General features: G+C 49.8%; 3 protein-coding genes across 3 annotated transcripts in view; all 3 read left to right on the top strand.

Annotated features, from left to right (window-relative positions):
- The window catches only part of LOC130390298 (uncharacterized), a 5,660-nt gene extending 5,615 nt beyond the window's left edge, over positions 1 to 45 (top strand). The window contains exon 6 of the mRNA XM_056600159.1: positions 3 to 45. Within this exon, the coding sequence (XP_056456134.1) occupies positions 3 to 45 (43 nt within the window). The remainder of the gene's footprint in view (positions 1 to 2) is intronic.
- Positions 26 to 4,099, top strand: pdgfrb (platelet-derived growth factor receptor, beta polypeptide). Its single transcript, XM_056600158.1, has 6 exons — positions 26 to 1,221; positions 1,402 to 1,513; positions 2,684 to 2,783; positions 3,196 to 3,301; positions 3,927 to 4,032; positions 4,095 to 4,099. Exons 1-6 carry the CDS (start codon positions 1,081 to 1,083, stop codon positions 4,097 to 4,099), a joined length of 570 nt encoding a protein of 189 aa, XP_056456133.1. The 5' UTR covers positions 26 to 1,080.
- Positions 4,100 to 9,685: 5,586 nt separating this feature from the next.
- On the top strand, positions 9,686 to 22,378 carry LOC130390886 (macrophage colony-stimulating factor 1 receptor 1-like). Its single transcript, XM_056601064.1, has 22 exons — positions 9,686 to 9,733; positions 10,063 to 10,168; positions 11,357 to 11,653; positions 12,218 to 12,505; positions 12,620 to 12,756; positions 12,847 to 13,012; positions 13,619 to 13,820; positions 14,435 to 14,550; positions 14,701 to 14,812; positions 15,304 to 15,500; positions 15,687 to 15,778; positions 16,010 to 16,136; positions 16,293 to 16,397; positions 17,124 to 17,234; positions 17,325 to 17,487; positions 17,573 to 17,652; positions 18,064 to 18,167; positions 18,552 to 18,674; positions 19,273 to 19,384; positions 20,039 to 20,138; positions 21,839 to 21,950; positions 22,223 to 22,378. The coding sequence occupies exons 2-22, from the start codon at positions 10,117 to 10,119 to the stop codon at positions 22,376 to 22,378; spliced, it is 2,952 nt and encodes a 983-aa protein (XP_056457039.1). The 5' UTR covers positions 9,686 to 9,733; positions 10,063 to 10,116.
- The last annotated feature ends 791 nt before the right edge of the window (positions 22,379 to 23,169 follow it).

Genomic DNA, 23,169 nt, shown 5'->3' with positions numbered 1-23,169 from the left:
AGGACCTTCAAGATAGGAGCATTTACTGCACACTTCAGACTTTGATCTTCACAAAAACATATTTTACGACATCACTCAATACTTCACTCTACAATTTTGTCTTATGCAAAATTATTTTAAAATACTCAAACCTTTGCAACATTATCCTTATGACATCCCTAAAGTCTTAAAAATTGACATCATTATCCCTCAAAACTTTAAACTTTACAACATTCTCCTACCCAACACTATCCCTTAAGACTAACATTTACAACATCATCCTTGCTTTGAAAGGAATTTGAAAATGTTCCTGTGAGGGACCGGCGTGGTCGCCCCACGTATCTGGGATACGGCCAACTGGATATTGAGAGTGTGGGCAAAAATGAGGGCAATGGTCTCAGGACTAAGAAAAGTGAAGTTTTATTCTCTCCAAAACATTCACAAAAAAATAGAGCAACGTTCCAAAAGAAAAGGAAATGACTGCATCAGTCAGCAAACATAAACTAAGATAACATAACATAGCATAACATAGCCTAACCAAAACATACGTCTCCCGTACTGGCCTCACGTCAAGCCAGCACCACCTTCAGCCCCAAAACACCAAATGAGGCAGCCCTTAAATAGGGAAATGAAGTGGACCAATCAAGGCCGCACGGGCCAGACCATTAGTTGGGGGAACATTCTTTACCTAAAGCTACCAATGCTACGTGACTGAACAGAAAGTACATTGTGTGAATACTAAATAAACATCACACTAAATAAACAATCACCAAATACATATATACCCACCCCTTGTGCACAACCTATAGATATTTACAAAACAGCTGTTTTTATCAACACCCCCTGGGCTATTCCCTGATACCCTGATCTTAAACTCCCTTACCATACTGCCCCCTACCGGGACGGAAGACCAATTTTACACCAGCCCAATATAATATATACACAATATAATAATAATAATAATAATAATAATTTCTCTAATGCGAGACAGTGAGAAGGGGGCGGATTTCACCTTCTCACAGTTCCTTTCTAAACGTGGTTAGTGGATTGTTGGTGTATTCTAAATGTACAGTGTTCTGTTGCTGTGTACAACGTTCTGAAATGTGTGTTCACCATCAGTGTGTCCATCGTGACCTCGCTGCCAGGAACGTGTTGATCTGCGAGGGCAAACTGGTGAAGATCTGTGACTTCGGGCTGGCCCGAGACATCATGCATGACTCCAACTACATATCTAAAGGAAGCGTAAGTATTCCACTGCGGGGATACTATGGGATGATCGTTAAACGATTTGCCTAGCATGGGCCTTTTTACATCCTAATTCCACCGCAGATTGGAAAGCAGAAAATGTATCCAACAGCTTGCAGCTATAAATAAAATACCAGGCGCTTTTTGTGTGGTTTTACAATTTCCTCTTCCTTCTAGACCTTTCTGCCCCTAAAGTGGATGGCGCCAGAGAGCATTTTCCACAACCTGTACACAACCCTGAGTGACGTGTGGTCTTATGGGATCCTCCTCTGGGAGATCTTCACTCTAGGTGAGCCCGCACGCACACGCTTAGGAAACGCATGCTTACACAAACACACGCACACACGCACAAACACCCGCACACACGCACAAACGCGTATACACCCACATACACACAAGCACACAACACATATATATGCACACACACAAACACAAACATGCAAACTTGTGCACAGACACACACAAACACGCACACTTGTACGTACACACACAGACATACATAAAAACACAAACACAAATACACAAAGACACACAAACAATTTCCTACACTTCCTTCAATATCGTAGAGGATACCAAATAATGGGTAATCAGCCAATCATCACTCTGTTGCCAATACAGTAGCAACTATTCATGATTTGTAATCAATGGGTCCATGCTGGTGCTTTATTAGTGCAGGGAAGGACTAACTGACCCCTCTCAGAGACTCTTTGTCTCATCTTGCAGACAAGGAAAGCTATTGAGGCATTCATCTGTTTGTGTGGGAAAATAGGATTGGAGAAAACAGATGAAAATGAATGACAATTCTGTCTGTGCAAGTTGTGCAAGTCACTTTCAGAAGAAGCTTCATAATATTACAAATAGATAGCGATTCTGTGAGACACTATAGAGTCGTCAAAGCTATATAAATATAATAAACATACATACTGCTGCGATGTGCGTGCGTGTGTATGGGAGGATCACACCTCATTGTGACCATAATAAAACATTCAGTAGGTCTCCGTATTTATTCATCGAATCAAATCAACTTCCTGTTTGACCTTCATCGACCACATTATTATTATTATTATTATTATTATTATTATTATTATTATTATTATTATTATTATTATTATTATTATTATTATTATTATTATTATATATTTAAACAAATTCTTTACATTAAAATACTTATTTTGTAAAATCAATAAAAGACATGTTTTGAGAGAAAAAAAGGACAACAGTTAACATTTATCAGAATGACCTTCTTGTTATGGTCTTGCTGACTTTGATGCACAATATAAATACATATATAATATCAATGTGATAATAATAATATGAATAGAATCATTCCAATAGCTTACTTCATTCTTATATATTGTACCAGTACTCGGCGTCTGAGCTCAGACCCTGTGGCGGGCCGGTGGGGCCCGGTTGTTGCCATATCCTCAGTAGTCGTGTGCTAAGAGCTCCCTCATTGCAGGAGGAACGCCGTACCCAGACCTGCCCATGAACGAGCTGTTCTACAGCGCACTGAAGAGAGGGTACCGCATGAGCAAGCCAGCCCACGCCACCGACCTAGTGTAAGAGCAGGCCCACTGGACACTTTCACAACAGACCTTTTCTTACAATAGATCTTAGCTTATCTGATTTTTAATTGTTTTTTTATTAATACAATTATTAAATTCTATATTATTAAATTCTATCAACATGTATACGATTTTTGAATTGACATTGAATAGATGTGAATATAATTCATAAAGAAAAATACATCATAAGAATACACATATTTACATATTATTTTATTCTATTAAATGTAACATTTTCAAGTGAATAAAGGGTTAGGGTTAGGCTAACCCTAACCCATAAAAATACAAATTCAACGTTTGCATGCTTTATATTGTAATGACAAATGTAGCGAATACTGTTTAATCATTCATAATTATATGAATTCATAATCACTCTTAAAATGTTGTTTCTCTCTTGCGGTCGCAGTTATGAAATCATGGGGAAGTGCTGGGACGAGAAGTACGAGAAGAGACCCGACTTCTCCTTTCTGGTTCACACCATGGGCAGCATGCTCACAGACTGCTATAAACAGGTGCCCTATTTCAGTCTGCTATGCATCACCAGCTCTGCCCAGACCTCTCTTGTTTCCATGGTTTGGGTCTGTACCCCTCTCTCACTGTGGTGCCTCCTCCTCCCCCTCCCCTCCCCCCCCCTCCCCCCTCCCTCTCTGCCTCTCCTCCTCCCCCTCCCCTCCTCCCCCCCCTCCCTCTCTGCCCCCTCCTCCCCCTCCCCTCCCCCTCCCCCCTCCCCCCCTCCCTCTCTGCCTCTCCTCCCCCCCTCCCTCTCTCCCTCTCCTCCCCCTCCTCCTCCCCCTCCTCCCCCTCCTCCCCCCGTCCCTCTCTCCCCCCCTCCTCCCCCTCCTCCCCCCGTCCCTCTCTCCCCCCCCCTCTCCTCCCCCTCCTCCTCCTCCTCCCCCCGTCCCTCTCTCCCCCTCCTCCTCCTCCTCCCCCTCCTCCTCCTCCTCCTCCCCCTCCTCCCCCTCCTCCCCCCTCCTCCTCCTCCTCCCCCCCCTCCTCCCCCCTCCTCCCCCTCCTCCTCCCCCCCCTCCCCCTCCTCCTCCTCCTCCTCCCCCTCCTCCCCCTCCTCCCCCCTCCTCCCCCTCCTCCTCCCCCCCCCTCCCCCTCCTCCCCCTCCTCCCCCCCCCTCCCCCTCTACAGAGGTACAACCAGGTCTCAGACGCCTTCCTGAAGAGCGAGCACCCGGCGGTGGTCCGCACCAAGCCCCGCACCTCCCCCCCCTTCCCCGCTGCCAGCCCCCCCTTTAGCCTGTCCCCGTCCATCTCCTCCTTCGCCGTCCCCCCGGACCCCTACGCCCCCCACCCCCAGCCTGACCCCGCCCCCGGACCCCGGGGGGCGTCCGGGGGCGGGGTGGACGGGGGGGAGGAGGTGCCGACCCTCTACAACGAGTACATCATCCCCATCCCGGACCCCAAGCCCGAAGACCTGTTCGGGGACGCCGCGTCTACGGAGAGCCCAGTGAGGTACGGGACCCCCCTCTGAGGCCTCCAGCCGCTGGGCAGCCCAGTGGGGACCCCCCTCTGAGGCCTCCACCCGCTGGGCAGCCCAGTGGGGACCCCCCTCTGAGGCCTCCAGCCGCTGGGCAGCCCAGTGGGGACCCCCCTCTGGGGCCTCCACCCGCAGGGCAGCCCAGTGAGGTACGGGACCCCCCTCTGAGGCCTCCAGCCGCTGGGCAGCCCAGTGGGGACCCCCCTCTAAGGCCTCCACCCGCTGGGCAGCCCAGTGGGGACCCCCCTCTGGGGCCTCCACCCGCTGGGCAGCCCAGTGAGGTACGGGACCCCCCTCTAAGGCCTCCACCCGCTGGGCAGCCCAGTGGGGACCCCCCTCTGAGGCCTCCAGCCGCTGGGCAGCCCAGTGTGGACCCCCCTCTGGGGCCTCCACCCGCTGGACGTAGCCGGGCCAGATGTGTGTGGATGAAGGGGCTGGGTAGGCAGGGGGGGGTGTGTGTGGATGAAGGGGCTGGGTAGGCAGGGGGAGGTGTGTGTGGATGAAGGGGCTGGGTAGGCAGGGGGGGGGTGTGTGTGGATGAAGGGGCTGGGTAGGCAGGGGGAGGTGTGTGTGGATGAAGGGGCTGGGTAGGCAGGGGGGGGTGTGTGTGGATGAAGGGGCTGGGTAGGCAGGGGGGGGTGTGTGTGGATGAAGGGGCTGGGTAGGCAGGGGGAGGTGTGTGTGGATGAAGGGGCTGGGTAGGCAGGGGGGGGTGTGTGTGGATGAAGGGGCTGGGTAGGCAGGGGGAGGTGTGTGTGGATGAAGGGGCTGGGTAGGCAGGGGGGGGTGTGTGTGGATGAAGGGGCTGGGTAGGCAGGGGGGGGTGTGTGTGGATGAAGGGGCTGGGTAGGCAGGGGGAGGTGTGAGACCTTGTTTGTTTAATAAAGAACCATTTCTTCCCTGCCAGGCCTCCCACTCAGCCAGATGTGCGACTGTGGAAACACTAATTCATGGTGTCATGTGGTAGTGGGGACTAGCGGCCCACAGGGCAGGCAACGCACAGTTCTGAGTCACCGGTGCCACCTAGTGGAGAGATGAGGCTGAGGACAAATGATGAGGGAGGAGGTTAGCGCGACTCTGGTCTACCGCAAGGCCACGCCAGTTAACAGTGCCTGGAGAAGGAACAAGAATAGCACAAACAAATACAAGGATATTACTTTCAAGCAATTGAATGAACTGAGGCAGAATATATTTGGTAAAAGCTAAAGAATAAATTAGAACTTGTGATCAGCTCTCTCCCTATCTCTCTCCCTCCCCTCCTCTGTCTCTTCCTCTCTCCCTCGCTCTCTCTCTCTCTTCCTCTCTCCCTCGCTCTCTCTCTCCCCCTCCCTCTCTCTCTCCCTCTCTCCCTCCCTCTCTCTCTCCCTCCCCCTCTCTCCCCCCCTCTCCACTCCTCTCTCTCTCCCTCCCCCCCCTCTCCCCCCCCCCCCTCTCCCCCCCTCTCTCCCTCTCTCTCTCCCCTCCTGACCTCAGCCTGCTGGCCCTGGAGGAGGTGGTGAACGACTCGTCGTGCCGGGACTCGGCAGAGACCCTTCCAGAGGAGGACCGCCTGGGGGGGGGGGAGAGGGATGCCCTGCTCGGCCCCTCGGGGACCCCAGAGGTGGAGGACAGCTTCTTGTAGCCCCCCTCCCCCACCCCCCTCCTCACCCTCCCCCTTCGTCTCCCCTCCACCCCACCAGACAGCTTCTTGTAGCCCCCCTCCCCCACCCCCCTCCTCACCCTCCCCCTTCATCTCCCCTCCACCCCACCAGACAGCTTCTTGTAGCCCCCCTCCCCCACCCCCCTCCTCACCCTCCCCCTTCGTCTCCCCTCCACCCCACCAGACAGCTTCTTGTAGCCCCCCTCCCCCACCCCCCTCCTCACCCTCCCCCTTCGTCTCCCCTCCACCCCACCAGACAGCTTCTTGTAGCCCCCCATCCCCCTACGCCCCCACCCCCTCCACCCCCCCTCACCCCCTCCACCCCCCTCACCCCCTCCACCCCCTCACCCCCTCCACCCCCCTCACCCCCTCCACCCCCCTCAACCCCTCCACCCCACCAGCCACGTCTGGAAGTCACGCAGGAAGGACCTATGGAAAGGAAATCGATGAAATCTGCTTTTGTGGGAATTTTTGTATTTTTATTTTGACATTCCTGGTACTGGAATACAATTATATAGAGAATATAGCACCTCTAACGCAAATTACGTGACCGTAACCGTTTTTTATATCCTCACTAAGCACTCTTTTTGAATCTTGTGTCACGATAGTTATTACGTTGGGACCCGTCGTAGACTAAACCGTTTGGAGGAACTTTTGACTTTCAAATTGTGATTCAAATTGATTTTGCAAGCTAGCCACGGGACCCGCCAGTGTCCCGGTACGACATCGATTTAGGATTGCATGTGTGCCTTCTTCATTATCTCAGAGTGTGTTTTCCATAGTTTTATGTTTTTGTAGGGCTTTCCACACGGTATTTTATATGGTGTATCTTATTGTGTTTTTCTACGTCCATTGAAAAGAGGGGGAAGAATCTAAAACCATTTGTGTGAACTGAAAACGGGTGAAAGGATTTTTTTCCTCTAAAAGGATTCTCCAGTGTTTATGAGATGCTAGACGCAGGGTTTGATTAGAAGTGAGTTATTTTTCGAGGTACAAACACTATGGTAGGAAGACATTGCCTCTCTCTTTTTTTTTCATTTGTAAGATAAATCATGATCATGAAGTCATGTGTGAATTTTCTCTCCGACTCTTTGATTCTGTTTTGTAGGATTTTTGTAGGAGTTCTGTACCCATTTTGCACTTTATTCGATAAAAAAAAAATGTGTACGGTATATTCACCATAAAGGATGGCAGGGTACATTATATTCTGTAGAGGTCGAAACTATAGTCTTGGGAGTTCTGTCGGGAGTTTGAGTGAAGTGGACAACGGATGGTGATGGATGAAGCATAGCACTGCCATTACATGAAATGGTACAACGAATGTACCATGGCGATGTTCGAGTTTATATGTGTTCATACGAGGGCGGGTTTAGACAAACTTGTATTTGCTTTGTTACTTGCATTGTGCATAATATTCACTTACAGACGTTTTTACTCACACACAAATATAGGACCTACTTACAATATATCATTCAAAAAACACTGACACCTTTCCCCCTCCTTTGCAGTGTAGAATGCAGAACCTACAGATGTTGTAACTAGCTACGGTACCAAAGTTTTCCTGAGGTTTACATCTTTATTTTTATAAGTGGTATTTTACATGTTTAAAATGTGACAATAAAGTTTTACTAGCAAACATAAAAATCTGTGCTTTTTTCAATGATGATGAGGTCAAACTTTGAATAACACTACTACATGTATGTATTCCAAGACATTAAAGGTGATCTGTGTAAGAACTACAGATTCCTTCTCATGACTGCCCCCTTAGGGCCGTAAGTGAACTGCAACCCGCTCAAGGTTACACGTAGAGTGCTCTAAAAATGTAAATTGGGAAATCTGGAATCGGTCTTGTCTCAGCAGTTAACCTCACAATAACACAAAGTGGCACTCGGGCCGCGCTTAAAGGACAATTCCTTTCTTTTTTCAGCAGCAAAAGACCCTGTCCCGGTTAAAATATAATACAAATCAGCCCCCGGCCCAATGCATGCAATGAAATGTATGTATTTATTATCCTTATCATGTGGTGAAGACTGTTACGTCATTATAGGGGCGGATAATGTATGTATTTATTATCCTTATCATGTGATGAAGACTGTTACGTCATTATAGGGGCGGATAATGTATGTATTTATTATCCTTACCATGTGATGAAGACTGTTACGTCATTATGGGGCAGATAATGCATGTATTTATTATCCTCATCATGTGATGAAGACTGTTACGTCATTATGGGGCAGATATTGTATCAGGGCAGCTGCGCTCTTCCCCGCTCTTGATTCCTCTCCACAGGCTGTTTGTTCCCGCCGTGGACTGATTGTGGGCGTGGCATCGGGGACATAAGCACACCTGTCCCGATCTCTGCTGGATGATCCCGCCCGCATCCCGCCTCCGTGTCGCAGCGCCAGGCTGTTTCACGCCGGCGCTTTGCGTCTTAAGTGTAGTTTATTGATATATACTACAAGTGGCCGTTAAGCACCAATCCCCCATGTGGGAACATTCTGCTTTAACTATCATTTATGCGTTGGTGGTTGGCGATGGTTGTTTTCACGTTATTAATTCAGGTTAGAGCAGCGTAGTTAGAGGACCCGGCAGACTCACTTACCTTTTATTTCTGCCCGGGAGGAAGATAGTTTGTTCCCCCAGAGTTAGGTTTAGTTAGGGTTCCTTTCTGTTTTGTTCTATTTCCTTTCGTTGATTTGATAACCATCATGTGTCTAAAGCAAAGCTTAAATTCATTGAATTGTCACCATTTTATAGATTTAATTGATTTTCTTCAGTAGCCTGCATCTCTGACTCTTCCAGTGCTTAGGGGCCATATAGCGGCCTTACCAAGGGGCCCTCTGCCCTATTCAGCCCCCATACATGCAGCCTTCATCAGCTTGCAAATCACTGATAATTAGTCTCACCTCCATTGCCACAGGGAGAAGAAGTAGCATGTTCCAGTCTGGCAGTGACAATTGCGAGTTTTCAAACAGACACAGAAACACATCCCCCCTCTTTCCTTGTCCATCTGGAGGTTGTCGTGAGAGAGAGTGTGTGTAGGACTGTGTGGGACCCAGACAGTGAAGCCAATGCAGTCAGGTCCCTGACCCTGGATGTTGTCAAACCAGAGGAGGTCCCCACTGAACAGCCCTGGTATACTGGGATCCACCAGGTCCCCACTGAACAGCCCTGGTATACTGGGATCCACCAGGTCCCCACTGAACAGCCCTGGTATACTGGGATCCACCAGGTCCCCTCTGAACAGCCCTGGTACACTGGGATCCACCAGGTCCCCTCTGAACAGCCCTGGTACACTGGGATCCACCAGGTCCCCTCTGAACAGCCCTGGTACACTGGGATCCACCAGGTCCCCACTGAACAGCCCTGGTACACTGGGATCCACCAGGTCCCCTCTGAACAGCCCTGGTACACTGGGATCCACCAGGTCCCCTCTGAACAGCCCTGGTACACTGGGATCCACCAGGTCCCCTCTGAACAGCCCTGGTACACTGGGATCCACCAGGTCCCCTCTGAACAGCCCTGGTACACTGGGATCCACCAGGTCCCCTCTGAACAGCCCTGGTACACTGGGATCCACCAGGTCCCCTCTGAACAGCCCTGGTACACTGGGATCCACCAGGTCCCCTCTGAACAGCCCTGGTACACTGGGATCCACCAGGTCCCCTCTGAACAGCCCTGGTACACTGGGATCCACCAGGTCCCCACTGAACAGCCCTGGTATACTGGGATCCACCAGGTCCCCTCTGAACAGCCCTGGTACACTGGGATCCACCAGGTCCCCTCTGAACAGCCCTGGTACACTGGGATCCACCTGCAGGTTTGTTCATTCAGATATCCACAAAAGGAGCATGATCATGAAATCCCTCCCAGTGTGTAGTTGAGTTGTATACTTGGTTCTCATCAGGCAATAAAAAACGAATCCGGGCCTTCGCATCCGAGCCTTGTTTATCGTGCGCATGTAGCGAGAGAGGAGGCATTGTGTGTTCGGGTTTTAAAGCCTGGATCATCTGATTTGCCTGGAAAGGATTTGACCTCTGTAGACGTTGTGTGTGGAGAAGCCCTCCCCTCCTTCAGAGGAAAGGAGAAGTCAAGTGAGCTGAGAGAGTGACGACTCCTCATGCTTCATTCTCTTGCTTCTCTCCACAGTCCAACATCAATAATCAGCCCCAAGAGACTCGCAGGGCAGGGAGCTGATGCAGGATGCTGCGCTACTATGCTCTGCTTTGGGGGTTTCTGGCCCCTTCACTTCAAGGTAAGGGTCTTGGTGATGTATGGTAGAGGGGGCATGACTGCTGGCAGGGAGAGACACCTGTATTCTAAGGGAGGGGACACTTTGTGCAGAGCCACTGCGGGAGCGGATCTATGTATTATTATATTGAACAACACACAGGAAGAGTTTTAACATGTGGGTTGGTTTACGAGTTTTGAAGCAAATTGTGTGAGATTGAGCTGAAAGGTTTTACTTTGTATCTAAACATACATTTTATTTTACTGACATTTTATTATCTATTATCTAGTTATATACATATATATATATGTATATATATATATATATATATATATACATATATATATATATATATATATATATATATATATATGTTTAATGATATTTAGTTATTTTATAAATGTAACAGATCATTCCTCTGTGGAATCATGAGATGTTTTCCCTGGTCATTCTTGTGATTTATCTTTACATTTTCTATGTGTGAGCTGTCCTTAACCATGCAGGAGTTACAAGGGATTTACTCAGCTAGCACTGAATTGCAATTATTCACATTTCACACACTGGAGAGTGTATAAAGGAATCTTTTATGGGCTCTTATAATGGATCAAACAATTAGCTGTGCTTTCTGGGGAATTGAACATGCTTCATAAAGAAAAGGGTCATTTGAAAGTGTTGTTTGGAATGGCAAAATAACATATTTATGGATGGACTCTGTAAACTCTGTTTGTTTGTTTATGAAAAACTGGAATTGAGGTCAGTTGCATAAAAACTGTATTATGCTGATATTTCACTTTCTGTCCGGAAACCTACTGTGAAAATAAAAGAAAGCAGCTTGAAACCAGGAAGGTATTTTGACCTATGTTATACTTCTACAAATGTTCCCATCACCAGATCTTGTACTGACAATTTTTGAATGCAGAAGTGGGAAAAGAATGCTGCAATAGGACAGTTGGTCTGCAACCTGAGGTCAAAAGATTACAACCTTGTTGGATCTGCTCATAACAAGTCAAGTCAAGATATGGGTTCAATTTGGATAGCCTTTAATCCCAGCCACCTACCAAAGCCTTCACAGGCCCTATGGGGGGCAGGGACAGAGAGGGCTACTTTGAGAGTGTAACATGAAGACTGAAAGGATTGGAACCTCTCAGCCTTCTAGCTTGAGAAACGTGCACCGTCGTTGTGGATCCGTTCAGCCTTTCCACTGTTCCGCAGCGGAATGGAAGCGCCCGCTCATCAGGTCCAACTCGGTGGCGGTGGCGGGCAACGAGGTGGTGGTGCCGCCCGGCACCCCCCTGATCCTGAGCTGCGAGGGGGACGGCCCGGTCGTCTGGACCCCCAGGCTGCCCAAGCACCGCCGCTTCGTGTCCCGGGGGGCGGGACGCGTCCGCACCTTCAGGGTGGACCGGCCGTCCGCCGAGTTCACCGGCACGTACCAGTGCAAGTACGCACACCGGAACCAGAACGCGCCGGGCGGGGCGGCCGTGGCCTGGGTGCACGTGTATGTGAAGGGTGAGTGGAGTGGGGGGGGGGCGAGGTGGAGGGGGGGGGGGGGGTCCTGGGTGCATGTGAGTGGAGGGGGGGGGGGGGGGGGGGGGGTCCTGGGTGCATGTGAACGGTGAGTGGAGTGTGGGGAGGGGGGGGGGGGTCCTGGGTGCATGTGAGTGGAGGGGGGGGGGGGGGGGGTCCTGGGTGTATGTGAGTGGAGGGGGGGGGGGGTCCTGGGGGTATGTGAGTGGAGGGGGGGGGGGGTCCTGGGTGTATGTGAGTGGAGGGGGGGGGGGGGGGGTCCTGGGGGTATGTGAGTGGAGGGGGGGGCAGTCGTTCTCAGTGCAAGTAGGAACATAAGCACTGAGATGTGTTTCTTTATTTTGGACGCATAGTGCCTTACCTAGGACGTGAATGATATTTGTTCTCCAATGACACACTGTGCATGAATCGGTTTAAGCAGAATAATGTGTCCCAAAAATGTCAAGGGTCAGTGACGATCAATGACTCATGATCAATGTCCTCCGAGAGATGATTCTCTCCCCATCGGACCCCCATCGGACCCTAACCCTAACCCTAACCCTGCAGACCCAGACCGCCTGTTCTGGACCAGCAGCTCCCAGCTCCGGGTGGTGAGGAAGGAGGGGGAGGAGTGCCTGCTGCCCTGCCTGCTGACCGACCCTTCAGCCACTCACATGGGGCTCCGCATGGACAACGGCACCACTCTGCCCCCAGGCATGAACTTCACGGCCTTCCCCCACAAGGGCATCCTCATCCACAGCCTCCACCCCAGCTTTAACGCCGACTACGTCTGCACCGCCAGAGTCGGGGGCGTGGAGAAGGTGTCCAAGGCCTTCTCCATCAACATCATTCAGAGTGAGATTCCTTCTTTGCCTGATTGAAGATCAAATGGTGTAATGGGAGTGTTGATTTGGCAGAGCACGCTGAAACTGCCCATCCAGCGTGTGCATAACTCCTTCTGTGTTTCAGAGCTTCGATTCCCGCCCTATGTGTTTCTGGATAAGGATGAATACGTCCGCATCGTTGGGGAAGACCTCAAGATCCACTGCACCACACACAATCCCAACTTCAACTACATCGTCACCTGGAAGCATCCCAGCACGATGGTCAGCAAGCAGCTAGAATGTGAGTCTCTTCTTCTCCCCGAACACACAGATCATTGTTCTGAGCTGGTGTGTTTGTCTGGTTGCCTGCAGAGAACAACCGTCAAGGAGGATGCTCGCTCCAACGGAGAGAACCGCCTGGACATAGAGAGCATTCTGACCGCTAAGTCCCTGAGCCCAAACGACGCAGGGAACATCACCTGCATTGGCACCAACGAAGCTGGGGTGAACAGCTCCACCACATACCTGCGCGTCATCGGTAGGAAATAGAGGCAACGGGCCTACATTTACTCAAGAGCGAACGACTCAAATTGACCTTGTTCAAAAATGATCAAAGGTTACATTTGGAAGTTTAAAAGAGGGAGAATAGAGAACAATTCTTAAGGAAAAAATCCCCTCCCGCTCTCCTCCTTCTCTGACTCATTCCCTTTGAGCAGTACATGCAAGATGGTGTCTCTGAAACCAATCAATCCAGTGATTTATAAGGAGAGATCCGGGAGCGGCTAAAGTCGAAATAAGGCAGATGGGAGCGCAGTCAACTCGAGACAGATATGGTCACAGCGCATTTCCATCACTTAAAGTGGATTACCCAACAGATTACACTGAAATAATAGCTATTAAATCTTATCTCCAGTCGCAAATACCATATACAAGAACTAAGATGTAAAACTCAAGAAAAAATTGGTACCATAGCTAGTTCCAACATCTTTAGGTTCTCCATTCTACACCGCGAAGGGGGGGGAAATGTTTCACTAGGCATCAACGATATATTGTAAGCAGGTGAAAAAAAGTGATATTGATGCACAATGCAAGTAACAAAGCAAATCCAAGTTTCTCTAAGCTTGTCTGTACTTCCTCGCGGCAGACCAGCCCTACATCCGGATGTCCCCCCAGCTGTCCCCACGGCTCGCCCACAAGGGCCTCTCGGTCCAGGTGAACGAGGGAGAGGACCTGGAGCTCAGTGTGGTCATCGAGGCCTATCCCCGCATCTCTGAGCACCGCTGGGACACCCCAACGTCCCCCAACGCCTCCACGCAGGACCAGAAGTTCACCAGATACAACAACAGGTACACGAGTGTGCGACTCAGGCGACGGCGCTGTAGAGATGGGTAAACCCCCGTGGATGGGGAAGTGCTGTGTCATGGTTGTGTGTATGTGTGTGCGTGTGTGTATGTGTGTGTATGTGTGTGTGTGTGTGTCTCTGTGTGTGTGTGTGTGTGTGTGTGTGTGTGTGTGTGTGTGTGTGTGTGTGTGTGTGTGTGTGTGTGTGTGTGTGTGTGTGTGTGTGTGTGTGTGTGTGTGTGTATGGGTAAGGCTGGGGCTGTGAAAAGGCAAATGGTTTGATGGCCTTTGTTTGCAATCATCTTTGCACAAACTTGTAATTAAGTGATTAAGTGTGTGAGCACATAAACTATAATAACTGTCTAGCAGCACTCGCTTTCTTGTGCGGTTTCTTGATTTTGCACCTCAAGGTGCATAAAATAGCAGATGGTCATCTGATATCTTTATATCAACCAAAAAAACAAAATACTAATTTGAGGAAGACATTTCTTTTTTTATGTGGTTGCTGCTTATGACACATTCAGACTGTCTGAACCCAGACTGCAATGTTACTCAGCCCAGACAAAGATAGATTCCCCTTTTTTACATCCGGAACTGTACGCCTGTTTTGCCACTGTAGGTACCATGCTGCTCTTTTGCTCAAGAGAATTAATGCCCAGGAACAAGGCCAGTACACCTTCCACGCCAAGAGCCACATGACCAATGCATCCATCACCTTCCAGGTCCAAATGTACCGTACGTAAGCTTCCCCCTCTAACAAGTAGACACAAATGAATCTTCTAAAGATCTGTCAGCCTGTCGTTAAAGATGTGGGAAAGATGGATCATTCTACCATGTCCAGTTCCCTTTACTGTATTTATCTCTTTTTATCTTTTTATCTCGTAGAAAGACCCGTAGCTGTGGTGAGGTGGGAGAACATCACCACCCTCACCTGCACCTCGTTCGGCTACCCGGCTCCCAGGATCCTCTGGTACCAGTGTTTTGGGATTAGACCCCGGTGAGATTCCCCATGGAGGTGGCTAAATACTCATGCTAACTGCTTTACCACCATGCATTCAGACGTAGCTAAATACTTAAGTATGCTGGTCACGGTTATGCTAACTGCTATACTAATATGCATGCAGATGTAGCTGCAAATTCAGGCATGCTAACTGCTATGCTAAATGCTACCCTTACATGCATGCGGACATAGCCAAATATTCAGGCATGATGACGGCTATGCTAACATGCATGCGGACGTAGCCAAATACTAAGGCATGCTAACTGCTATGTTAAATGCTACCCTTAAATGCTTGCGGACATAGCCAAATACTCTGGCATGTTAACGGCTATGCTAACATGCATGCGGAAGTAACTTAATACTCAGGCATGCTAATTGCTATGCTAACAATCTATGCAGTTGTAACACAATGCTCCGGCATGCGTTCACAATTGCCAACCTGGTAACGTACATAACGATGATGGATTATTGATTTGTGACTCGTCCAGATGCAACGAGAACACCACGGGGATGCAGCTGCCGGTGTCCCTGCTGGCCCCCACGGTGGAGGTCCAGCGGGAGTACGGTGCGGTGGAGGTGGAGAGCGTCCTGACCGTGGGGCCCTCCACCCGCAGGATGACCGTGGAGTGCGTGGCCTTCAACCTGGTGGGCGTCAGCAGCGACACACTGGCCATGGAGGTGTCCGGTGAGGACAGACACACAGGGCTGGGTATCAGCCACTTGTTATCTCTAAATCCATTGGCAGGCCTTTATGGGCCATCAGGAGCACCTTAGGTGTTCCTGTTCCTGTAGGTGTTCTGAAGTATAGTCTTCCCAGCCCATGAATGAACGGTTGTTTATTAAAAAGATTTTTGCATTGTTCCTGGACCAGATAAACTGTTCACCTCCACCCTGGCCGGGTCAGCAGGCATTCTGGCAGTCCTCCTGGCTCTTCTGGTGTTTCTGCTGTACAAATACAAACAGGTGATAGACATATGCACACCGGTCCAGGGTGCTGCCTTGTTTTTTCCACTCTTGTAGCATTTATTAGCTTGTTAAAGCCCCTTTTTCCCCCAACTTTCCAAATACGCGATACCACTGCGCTTTCTCCAATATGCCTAAACTAGCAAGCAACCAAGAAAGATGGCACTCAGCCTATGTGATCTATTTAGATACTTCAGCATAAGGTTGACATTATCCCCTTCTTACTTCCAGACACCAAGATATGAGATACGGTGGAAGATCATCGAAGCTAAGGACGGGAACATCTACACCTTTATTGACCCCACTCAGCTGCCGTACAACGAGAAGTGGGAGTTTCCCAGGGACAAGCTGAAGCTAGGTGTGTTGATGAAGTATCCCTAGCCATAGAGCTCCCTGGGCAGCTGAACTGAATGAGGAATCAAATCAGAATTTAGAAAGGAACAAATGACCCAAAATGACCTTTCCCTGAGAGTGAAACAGCTCTGATCAGCGGCTGTGTTCCGTCCTCCTTCAGGGAAGATCTTAGGGGCCGGAGCCTTCGGGAAGGTGGTGGAGGCCACCGCCTATGGGCTCGGAGAGGAGGACAACGTGATACGAGTGGCTGTAAAGATGCTGAAAGGTCAGCTCTGCTTAAGAGAGCTTTGTTCGTATGAGTCTGTCTCCTGCGACCATTTATTGCACACATTCACAATGACTTCAATCACTGACTCTGGTTCAACACTTCTACGTCAGTTTCTATGTTTAGTTCAAAGGGCAGCATACAGATACTTCCTTCCAGTCTTTTAATGTATGTGTGTGTGTGTGTGTGTGTGTGTTTGTGTATCTGTATGTGTGTGTGTGCGGTGTGTGTGTGTATGTGTGTGTGTCTGTCTGTGTGTGTGTGTGCGCTTGTGTGCGCGTGAGTGTGTGTCTGTCTGTGTGTGTGTCTGCGCGTGTGTGTGTGCGTGCATGTGTGTGTGTGCGCGTGTTTGTGTGTGTCTGTCTGTGTGTGTGTGTGTGTGTGTGTGTGTCTGTCTGTGTGTGTGTGTGTGTGCGCGTGTGTGTGCACGTGTGTGTGTGTCTGTGTGTGTGTGTGTGTCGGTCTGGTGTATGTGTCTGTGTTTGCGTGGGCGTGTGCGTGCGTGTGTGTGTATGTCTGTCTGTGTGTGTGTGTGTCTGTGTTTGCGTGCGTGTGTATGGGTGTGTGCGTGCGTGTGCGTGTGTGTCTGTCTGTGTGTGTGTGTGTCTGTGTTTGCGTGTGCGTGCGTGTGCGTGTGTGTGTGTGTGTGTGTCTGTGTTTGCGTGGGCGTGTGCGTGCGTGTGCGTGTGCGTGCGTGTGCGTGTGTGTGTGTGTGTGTCTCCGCAGCCAGTGCCCACGCAGACGAGCGGGAGGCTCTGATGTCCGAGCTGAAGATCCTGAGCCACCTGGGCCGGCACAAGAACATCGTCAACCTTCTGGGAGCCTGTACTCATGGAGGTGAGACCCAGTTCCCCCCTGCGGCTCCTCCCACGGTGTAGAACCTGAAAACAGACCATAATATCCCAACCCTGAATGTTCCTTGACCAGGACCGGTGCTGGTGATCACAGAGTACTGTAGCCATGGCGACCTGCTAAACTTCCTTCGTCAGAGGGCGGAGACGTTCCTGAATTTTGTGATGAGCGTTCCCGAGGTGTTCGAGGAGAACGTAGACTACAAGAACATCAGACAACCGAAACAGTTCATTCGAAGGTACGGCGGAAGGTCTGGCAGTCTGTTCTGTTTGGTCAACTCTCTGCAATGGCTGGTTCTGATCCTTCCCATGTCTGCCCAACAGTGACAGTGGCATTTCCAGCCAATCATCTATCAGCTACTTGGAGATGAGACCCGCCTTCCCTCCGGTCAGATGCCCTCACGGTAAACATCTTGGAATCAATCTGGTTGTGGTTGAACAATTATTGATTGTGGTGTTCTGAAACCAGATAAACAACATTAAGGAATGAATTACTTAATATATATCCAACCTTAAATTAACTTATTCAATTATATTAAGACTAGTTATAGATATATATACAACTGTTGGATATCTGATCTGTGTGTGTGTGTGCGCGTGAATAAATGTGTGCTTGTGTTGGTGTGTGTGTGTGTGGGTGTTTGTGTGTGTGTGTGTGTGTGTGTGTGTGTCTGGGTGGGTGGGTGGGTGTGTATAAATGTGTGTGTTTGTATGTGCGTGCTTGTGTGTGTGCATGTGTGTGTGTGCGTGCGCGCGTGTGTGTGTATGCGTGCGTTCGTGTGTGTGTGTGGTTGTGTATGCATGCGTGTGTGCAGCCTCTGTATCAGAGGAGGGAAGTCGCTGGCCGTTGGACATTGAGGACCTGCTGATGTTCTCCTACCAGGTCGCTCAGGGACTGGACTTCCTGGCGGCTAAGAATGTAAGTATTAATAGTTATTAAAGTAGTAAGTCGTAGTTAAAAGTTGTTGCTTTTTGTGGCACACTACATTGTGTGTGTGGTTCCACATTGTACCGCAATGTGCACAGTGCTTACGTTGTACAACACAAACATGACGGCAATAGATTTGGGGAAAATGAATTAGGACATGCTTTGTGAGGTAACCTCCCGACAGCGATCAGAGAACAGAGGGTCCGTCTCACTGAGGTCATGATGCTCTGGAGGGGGTCACGATGTCAAGCAGCAGACAGCAGTCTTGGGACACACCGTGTGTGTGTGTGTGTGTGTGTGTGTGTGTGTGTGTGTGTGTGTGTGTGTGTGTGTGTGTGTGTGTGTGTGTGTGTGTGTGTGTGTGTGTGTGTTCAGTGCATCCACAGAGACGTGGCCGCCAGGAACGTGCTCCTGACAGACCGCGGCGAGGCCAAGATCTGTGACTTCGGCCTGGCCCGTGACATCGTGAAGGACTCCAACTACGTGGTGAAGGGCAATGTAGGTCAACGTCCTCCACCTCCACCACCATCTCCACCTGCTCCTACACCACTACCAGAACCACCTCCACCTCCACCACCACCTCCACCTGCTCCTACACCAATACCAGAACCACCATCACCTACACCTCCACCACCACATCACTCACCCCTTCCGCCACCTCCACCACAACCTACCCCAGCACATCATTCAGTTACTCCACCACCAACGCCACCACATCATTCACCACCACCTACCCCAGCACATCATTCAGTTACTCCACCACCACCACATCACTCACCCCTTCCGCCACCTCCACCACAACCTACCCCAGCAAATCATTCAGTTACTCCACCACCAACGCCACCACATCATTCACCACCACCTACACCACCAAATCGTTCAGTTACTCCCCAACTACCACCACCTCAGCCACCCCCATGTCATTCACCACCTCCACCTCCACCACCTTCACCTCCACTCAACGGCCTCAGCACATTGTGTCGATTTGTTTTCTACAAAGACCTTTTGGGAGTGGCAGTGATGAAATGGGTTCCATGTCAGTACCAAGCAGGCCAGTCCGCTGATGGGCGTAGTGTTTATCCTGTGTGCGTCACAGGCCCGTCTGCCCGTGAAGTGGATGGCGCCCGAGAGCATCTTCGAGGCCATGTACACCGCCCAGAGCGACGTGTGGTCCTACGGGATCCTCCTGTGGGAGATCTTCTCTCTCGGTCAGTTGGCCAATCACATGTCCTGCTCACACAGTCTCACCATATGTAGGAAACATGAAGGTCTCTGATTGGATTGGAACATTTTGATGGATGTCCTTTTTGCTTATATTTAAATTGAGTCGTCAAGCAGACGCTTTATTGAAGCATTTAGCAGACGTTGCTACCAATAAAGGGATGGTGCTGTACAATGCTGTTTCAAAAGAAAGCTACTGGATGGACTGCAGCTATAGGTATCTGATTCCTATATAGTAGCTATGAGGATCAGCTAGCTATCGCTACTCTATAGTAGTGGCTATAGCTATCTGATTCCTATATAGTAGCTATGAGGATCAGCTAGCTATCGCTACTCTATAGTAGTGGCTATAGCTATCTGATTCCTATATAGTAGCTATGAGGATCAGCTAGCTATCGCTACTCTATAGTAGTGGCTATAGCTATCTGATTCCTATATAGTAGCTATGAGGATCAGCTAGCTATCGCTACTCTATAGTAGTGGCTATAGCTAGCTGATTCCTATATAGTAGCTATGAGGATCAGCTAGCTATCGCTACTCTACAGTAGTGGCTATAGCTAGCTGATTCCTATATATGTTAGCTATAGGGCTCAGAATACACCGTTAGTGATGTGTTTGTACTGTTGGATGCTGGTCCCCAGGTATGAGCCCCTACCCAAGCATGGCGGTGGACTCCAGGTTCTACAAGATGGTGAAGGGAGGCTACCAGATGGCCCGGCCAGACTTTGCACCTCCAGAAATGTACGTTTGGAGACAGATGCTTAAAACCATTTGTTACACTTCATATTGTGGTGACAAACACAGGAAGGACGAGACGGGAGCCCCGGTTAAGCAGTGATTCAACTCTCGCGCCCCTTACACCGAGAGCTGTGTCGGGAACAATTACACAACTACACCGCCACCTAGACATATCCCAACTGTTCAACCACACCCAATGTCTCCGCCGCAAAAGGACCTAGGAGGTCACCAAAGGCCCATCTTGTGCGATTGTCTAACCCCCCAGGATCCCTTGCGGCACCCTGACCAAGGCAACCACGCCCACGGTTGCTGCCATATGTTCAGAGATAGTATATCATCTATCAGGGCTTTTTCAATGGTTTTACAATGTCCATCACTCCAATTCCAAACCATCACCAGCTTTCTTAAATAAGTACAAAGAAAACACAAAAAGTCTTTCCCCCAGTGCCCCTCTCTCGCTCTGAGCACACAGATTCTCCGCGGTCTGAGTCACGACGCGGTGCTCTGTTCTTATCTTGTATGGTTGTGAGTCAGGCCTCCGTTCTGCCAGTTAGACACATGATCTCCGAGCGAGGACCGTTCAAAATGGAATTTCATGGTCCCCCAGATGAGGCTGAAGCTAAGTGTTGTGCCTACATTTCTGACTCAGTCTCCCCCCCCGATTTCTCTCTCTCTCGCTCTCTCTCTCTCGCGCTCTCTCTCTCTCTCTCTCTATCTCTCTCTCTCTCTCTCTCTCTCTCTCTCTCTCTCTCTCTCTCTCTCTCTCTCTCTCTCTCTCTCTCTCATGGGCTCGAGGAGTCATAGTTCGGCGGTAGCTCAGGAAGTAGAGCGGGTTGATTTGAGACAGAAGGTTAGCTGGTTTGATCGAGGTGACTGTAGATGATGATTCATTATCATAGGGTTAGGGTTAGGGCTAACCCTAACCCATTATCATGGTGCAGAAGAGTTGCACAACAGAAGTCTATGTTTGCTTGGCCTCCATTCAGACGGGTCCTTTTATAAATACGTCTTGTTCGACAAGATGATCGTGACAAATCGATGCCGCTTTAAATGTTTTCAAAGCATGAACGCAATTAATAAATTAAAAGGCAGATGAAAAAGATTCTAAAAGGATACAAAAACGATCAACATGGGGCTCATAGTCATGCAATAGGTGACGCAAACACGGGTGGGGGCCACATGCAGCAGCCTAACCAGAATCTCAGAACTGTGCCGTGGGCGGAGAGGTCGCGAGATGGAGCATTATCTGAGGCTTCTTTACTTATTTCCTGTAGGGCTAAAGCCCCCATGTTTGTAATCGTACTTGTTATTGAGACCCTCTTTCATATTAAAGAGACGCCGGGTCTCTAACTCACTCCCGAGTGTATTTGACCCCTTGGTCACCTAATGACATAACCGATCCAAAGCACAAATTAAGGTCCGGTTATTATTAAAAGAACAGGATCGAACTGCAGTATTCATTTTCCTGATTATACTGTTAAACAAAATGTTTTTACAAAAATGAACCTTTTAATGGATTTTTGTTTAGGACGACAACTAAAATCAATTATAACATTTCCCGAAAGATTCCCCCATTGATTTTATGAATGAACCCATTTAGACTTGGACTATCAAACAAATGAGCCCACTTTGGTGTCAAGTAAAAAGGAATGGAATCAGAATCAAAACTTACATGTAATTTAATTTAATGTTTTTCTTCTTAGCTACTCAATCATGAAGATGTGCTGGAACCTGGAGCCCACGGAGAGGCCAACCTTCGGCCAGATCACCCAGATCCTCCAGAGATTCCTGGGGGACCCTCAGGAGCCGGATCAGGTGAGGGCCCCGCAGCACAACTCAGATCAGGGATCAGGAGAGATCTGATAACCCAGAGACCACCCAGCATAGCTCCTCTGGCTGGACCGTGACATGAGATGCACTTAAAAGGATGTTTTTCCCTCCTATAATATATCATCTCTACGCGTGTACCGTACCATTCCATTCACCTCGGCGTCACTGAGCTGCCAGTGAGTCAGACAGCGAGGAGTCACCGGGACGCTTGAACAGAAGGCGAACCGAGCTGACCGTAACGGGCCTCTTCCCCGCAGGCTGGGTACCAGAACATGGAGGACGCCCCGGGGGACGGGCCGGACTGCGACCAGGAGGAGCCCCTGCCCTGCCCGCTCGGCCCCTGTGACCAGGCATGTGACCAGCAGGAAGAGGCCCAGCCTTTGATGAAGGCCAATAACTACCAGTTCTGTTGAAGGACTCCCCCACCACCCCCCCCTCTCCCCCTCCCGCCTTCCACTCCCATCATCACCCCCCCCCTCCCCCCCTTCCCCCCTCCTCCCTCCCCCACCCCCTCCCATCATCACACCCTCCCTCCCCCGTCACCCCCACCTCTCCACGCCCTCCCCCTCCCATCATCACACCCTCCCTCCCTCCCCCACCCCCTCCCATCATCACACCCTCCCTCCCCCGTCACCCCCTCCTCCCTCCCCCACCCCCTCCCATCACCCCCCCCTCCCTCCGCCACCTCCCCCTCCCATCATCACCCCCCCCCCCCCCTCAGAGGTTCAGGAAGGATGTTGGTCACGTATCCAGGAATGTTTGTTTTTTGGAAGGCAGTTTCATTTTATTTCTTTAGAACCCCCCCGTACCTCCGTGCCCCCCGCCCGTGTAAATAGGATATGCTTTGCTTGCGGACCGCGGCTGATGCTGAGCATATGACTCCCTCTCTGTGCTTCGGTCATCGCTGCGTTGCTTGTGATGCCATCAGTTCAGAGTCCCTGAATCCAAAGTAAACCAAAGTAGTTACAGTATCGCATATTGTGTGATGTACCGTTGTAGTGTCACGACTGTCAACACTGAGATGAGCTAAGGGGGTACTTTGTAGAGCGTTTATGGGTGACGACGAGAGAGATGTTTTCATATTGACACTGTGAAAGATTTTGTTTGTTTTTAACGGGTTCAAGAGATCCCGGTCTACATGTAGCATACCCTCACTGCCATTACTGATCAAAACTTCAGGATAAATCTGTTTTATAGGAATGTA

This window comes from Gadus chalcogrammus, chromosome 10, assembly GCF_026213295.1.
Source record: "Gadus chalcogrammus isolate NIFS_2021 chromosome 10, NIFS_Gcha_1.0, whole genome shotgun sequence".
In the NCBI taxonomy this organism is placed as follows: domain Eukaryota; kingdom Metazoa; phylum Chordata; class Actinopteri; order Gadiformes; family Gadidae; genus Gadus; species Gadus chalcogrammus.
The sequence above is the reverse complement of the archived record's forward strand: the minus strand, read 5'-3'. Positions and strand labels throughout refer to the sequence as shown.

What these genes read in the sequence shown, in the direction of transcription:
- LOC130390886 (XM_056601064.1), top strand. Translation starts at nt 10,117, where the DNA reads ATGCTGCGCTACTATGCTCTGCTTTGGGGGTTTCTGGCCCCTTCACTT. An exon ending in GGAAGCATCCCAGCACGATG is followed by an intron (nt 12,757 to 12,846) that starts GTCAGCAAGCAG and finishes GGTTGCCTGCAG; the next exon opens with AGAACAACCGTCAAGGAGGA. An exon ending in ACCCTCAGGAGCCGGATCAG is followed by an intron (nt 21,951 to 22,222) that starts GTGAGGGCCCCG and finishes TCTTCCCCGCAG; the next exon opens with GCTGGGTACCAGAACATGGA.
- pdgfrb (XM_056600158.1), top strand. Translation starts at nt 1,081, where the DNA reads ATGTGTGTTCACCATCAGTGTGTCCATCGTGACCTCGCTGCCAGGAAC. An exon ending in ACTACATATCTAAAGGAAGC is followed by an intron (nt 1,222 to 1,401) that starts GTAAGTATTCCA and finishes TCTTCCTTCTAG; the next exon opens with ACCTTTCTGCCCCTAAAGTG. An exon ending in TCACAGACTGCTATAAACAG is followed by an intron (nt 3,302 to 3,926) that starts GTGCCCTATTTC and finishes CCCCCTCTACAG; the next exon opens with AGGTACAACCAGGTCTCAGA.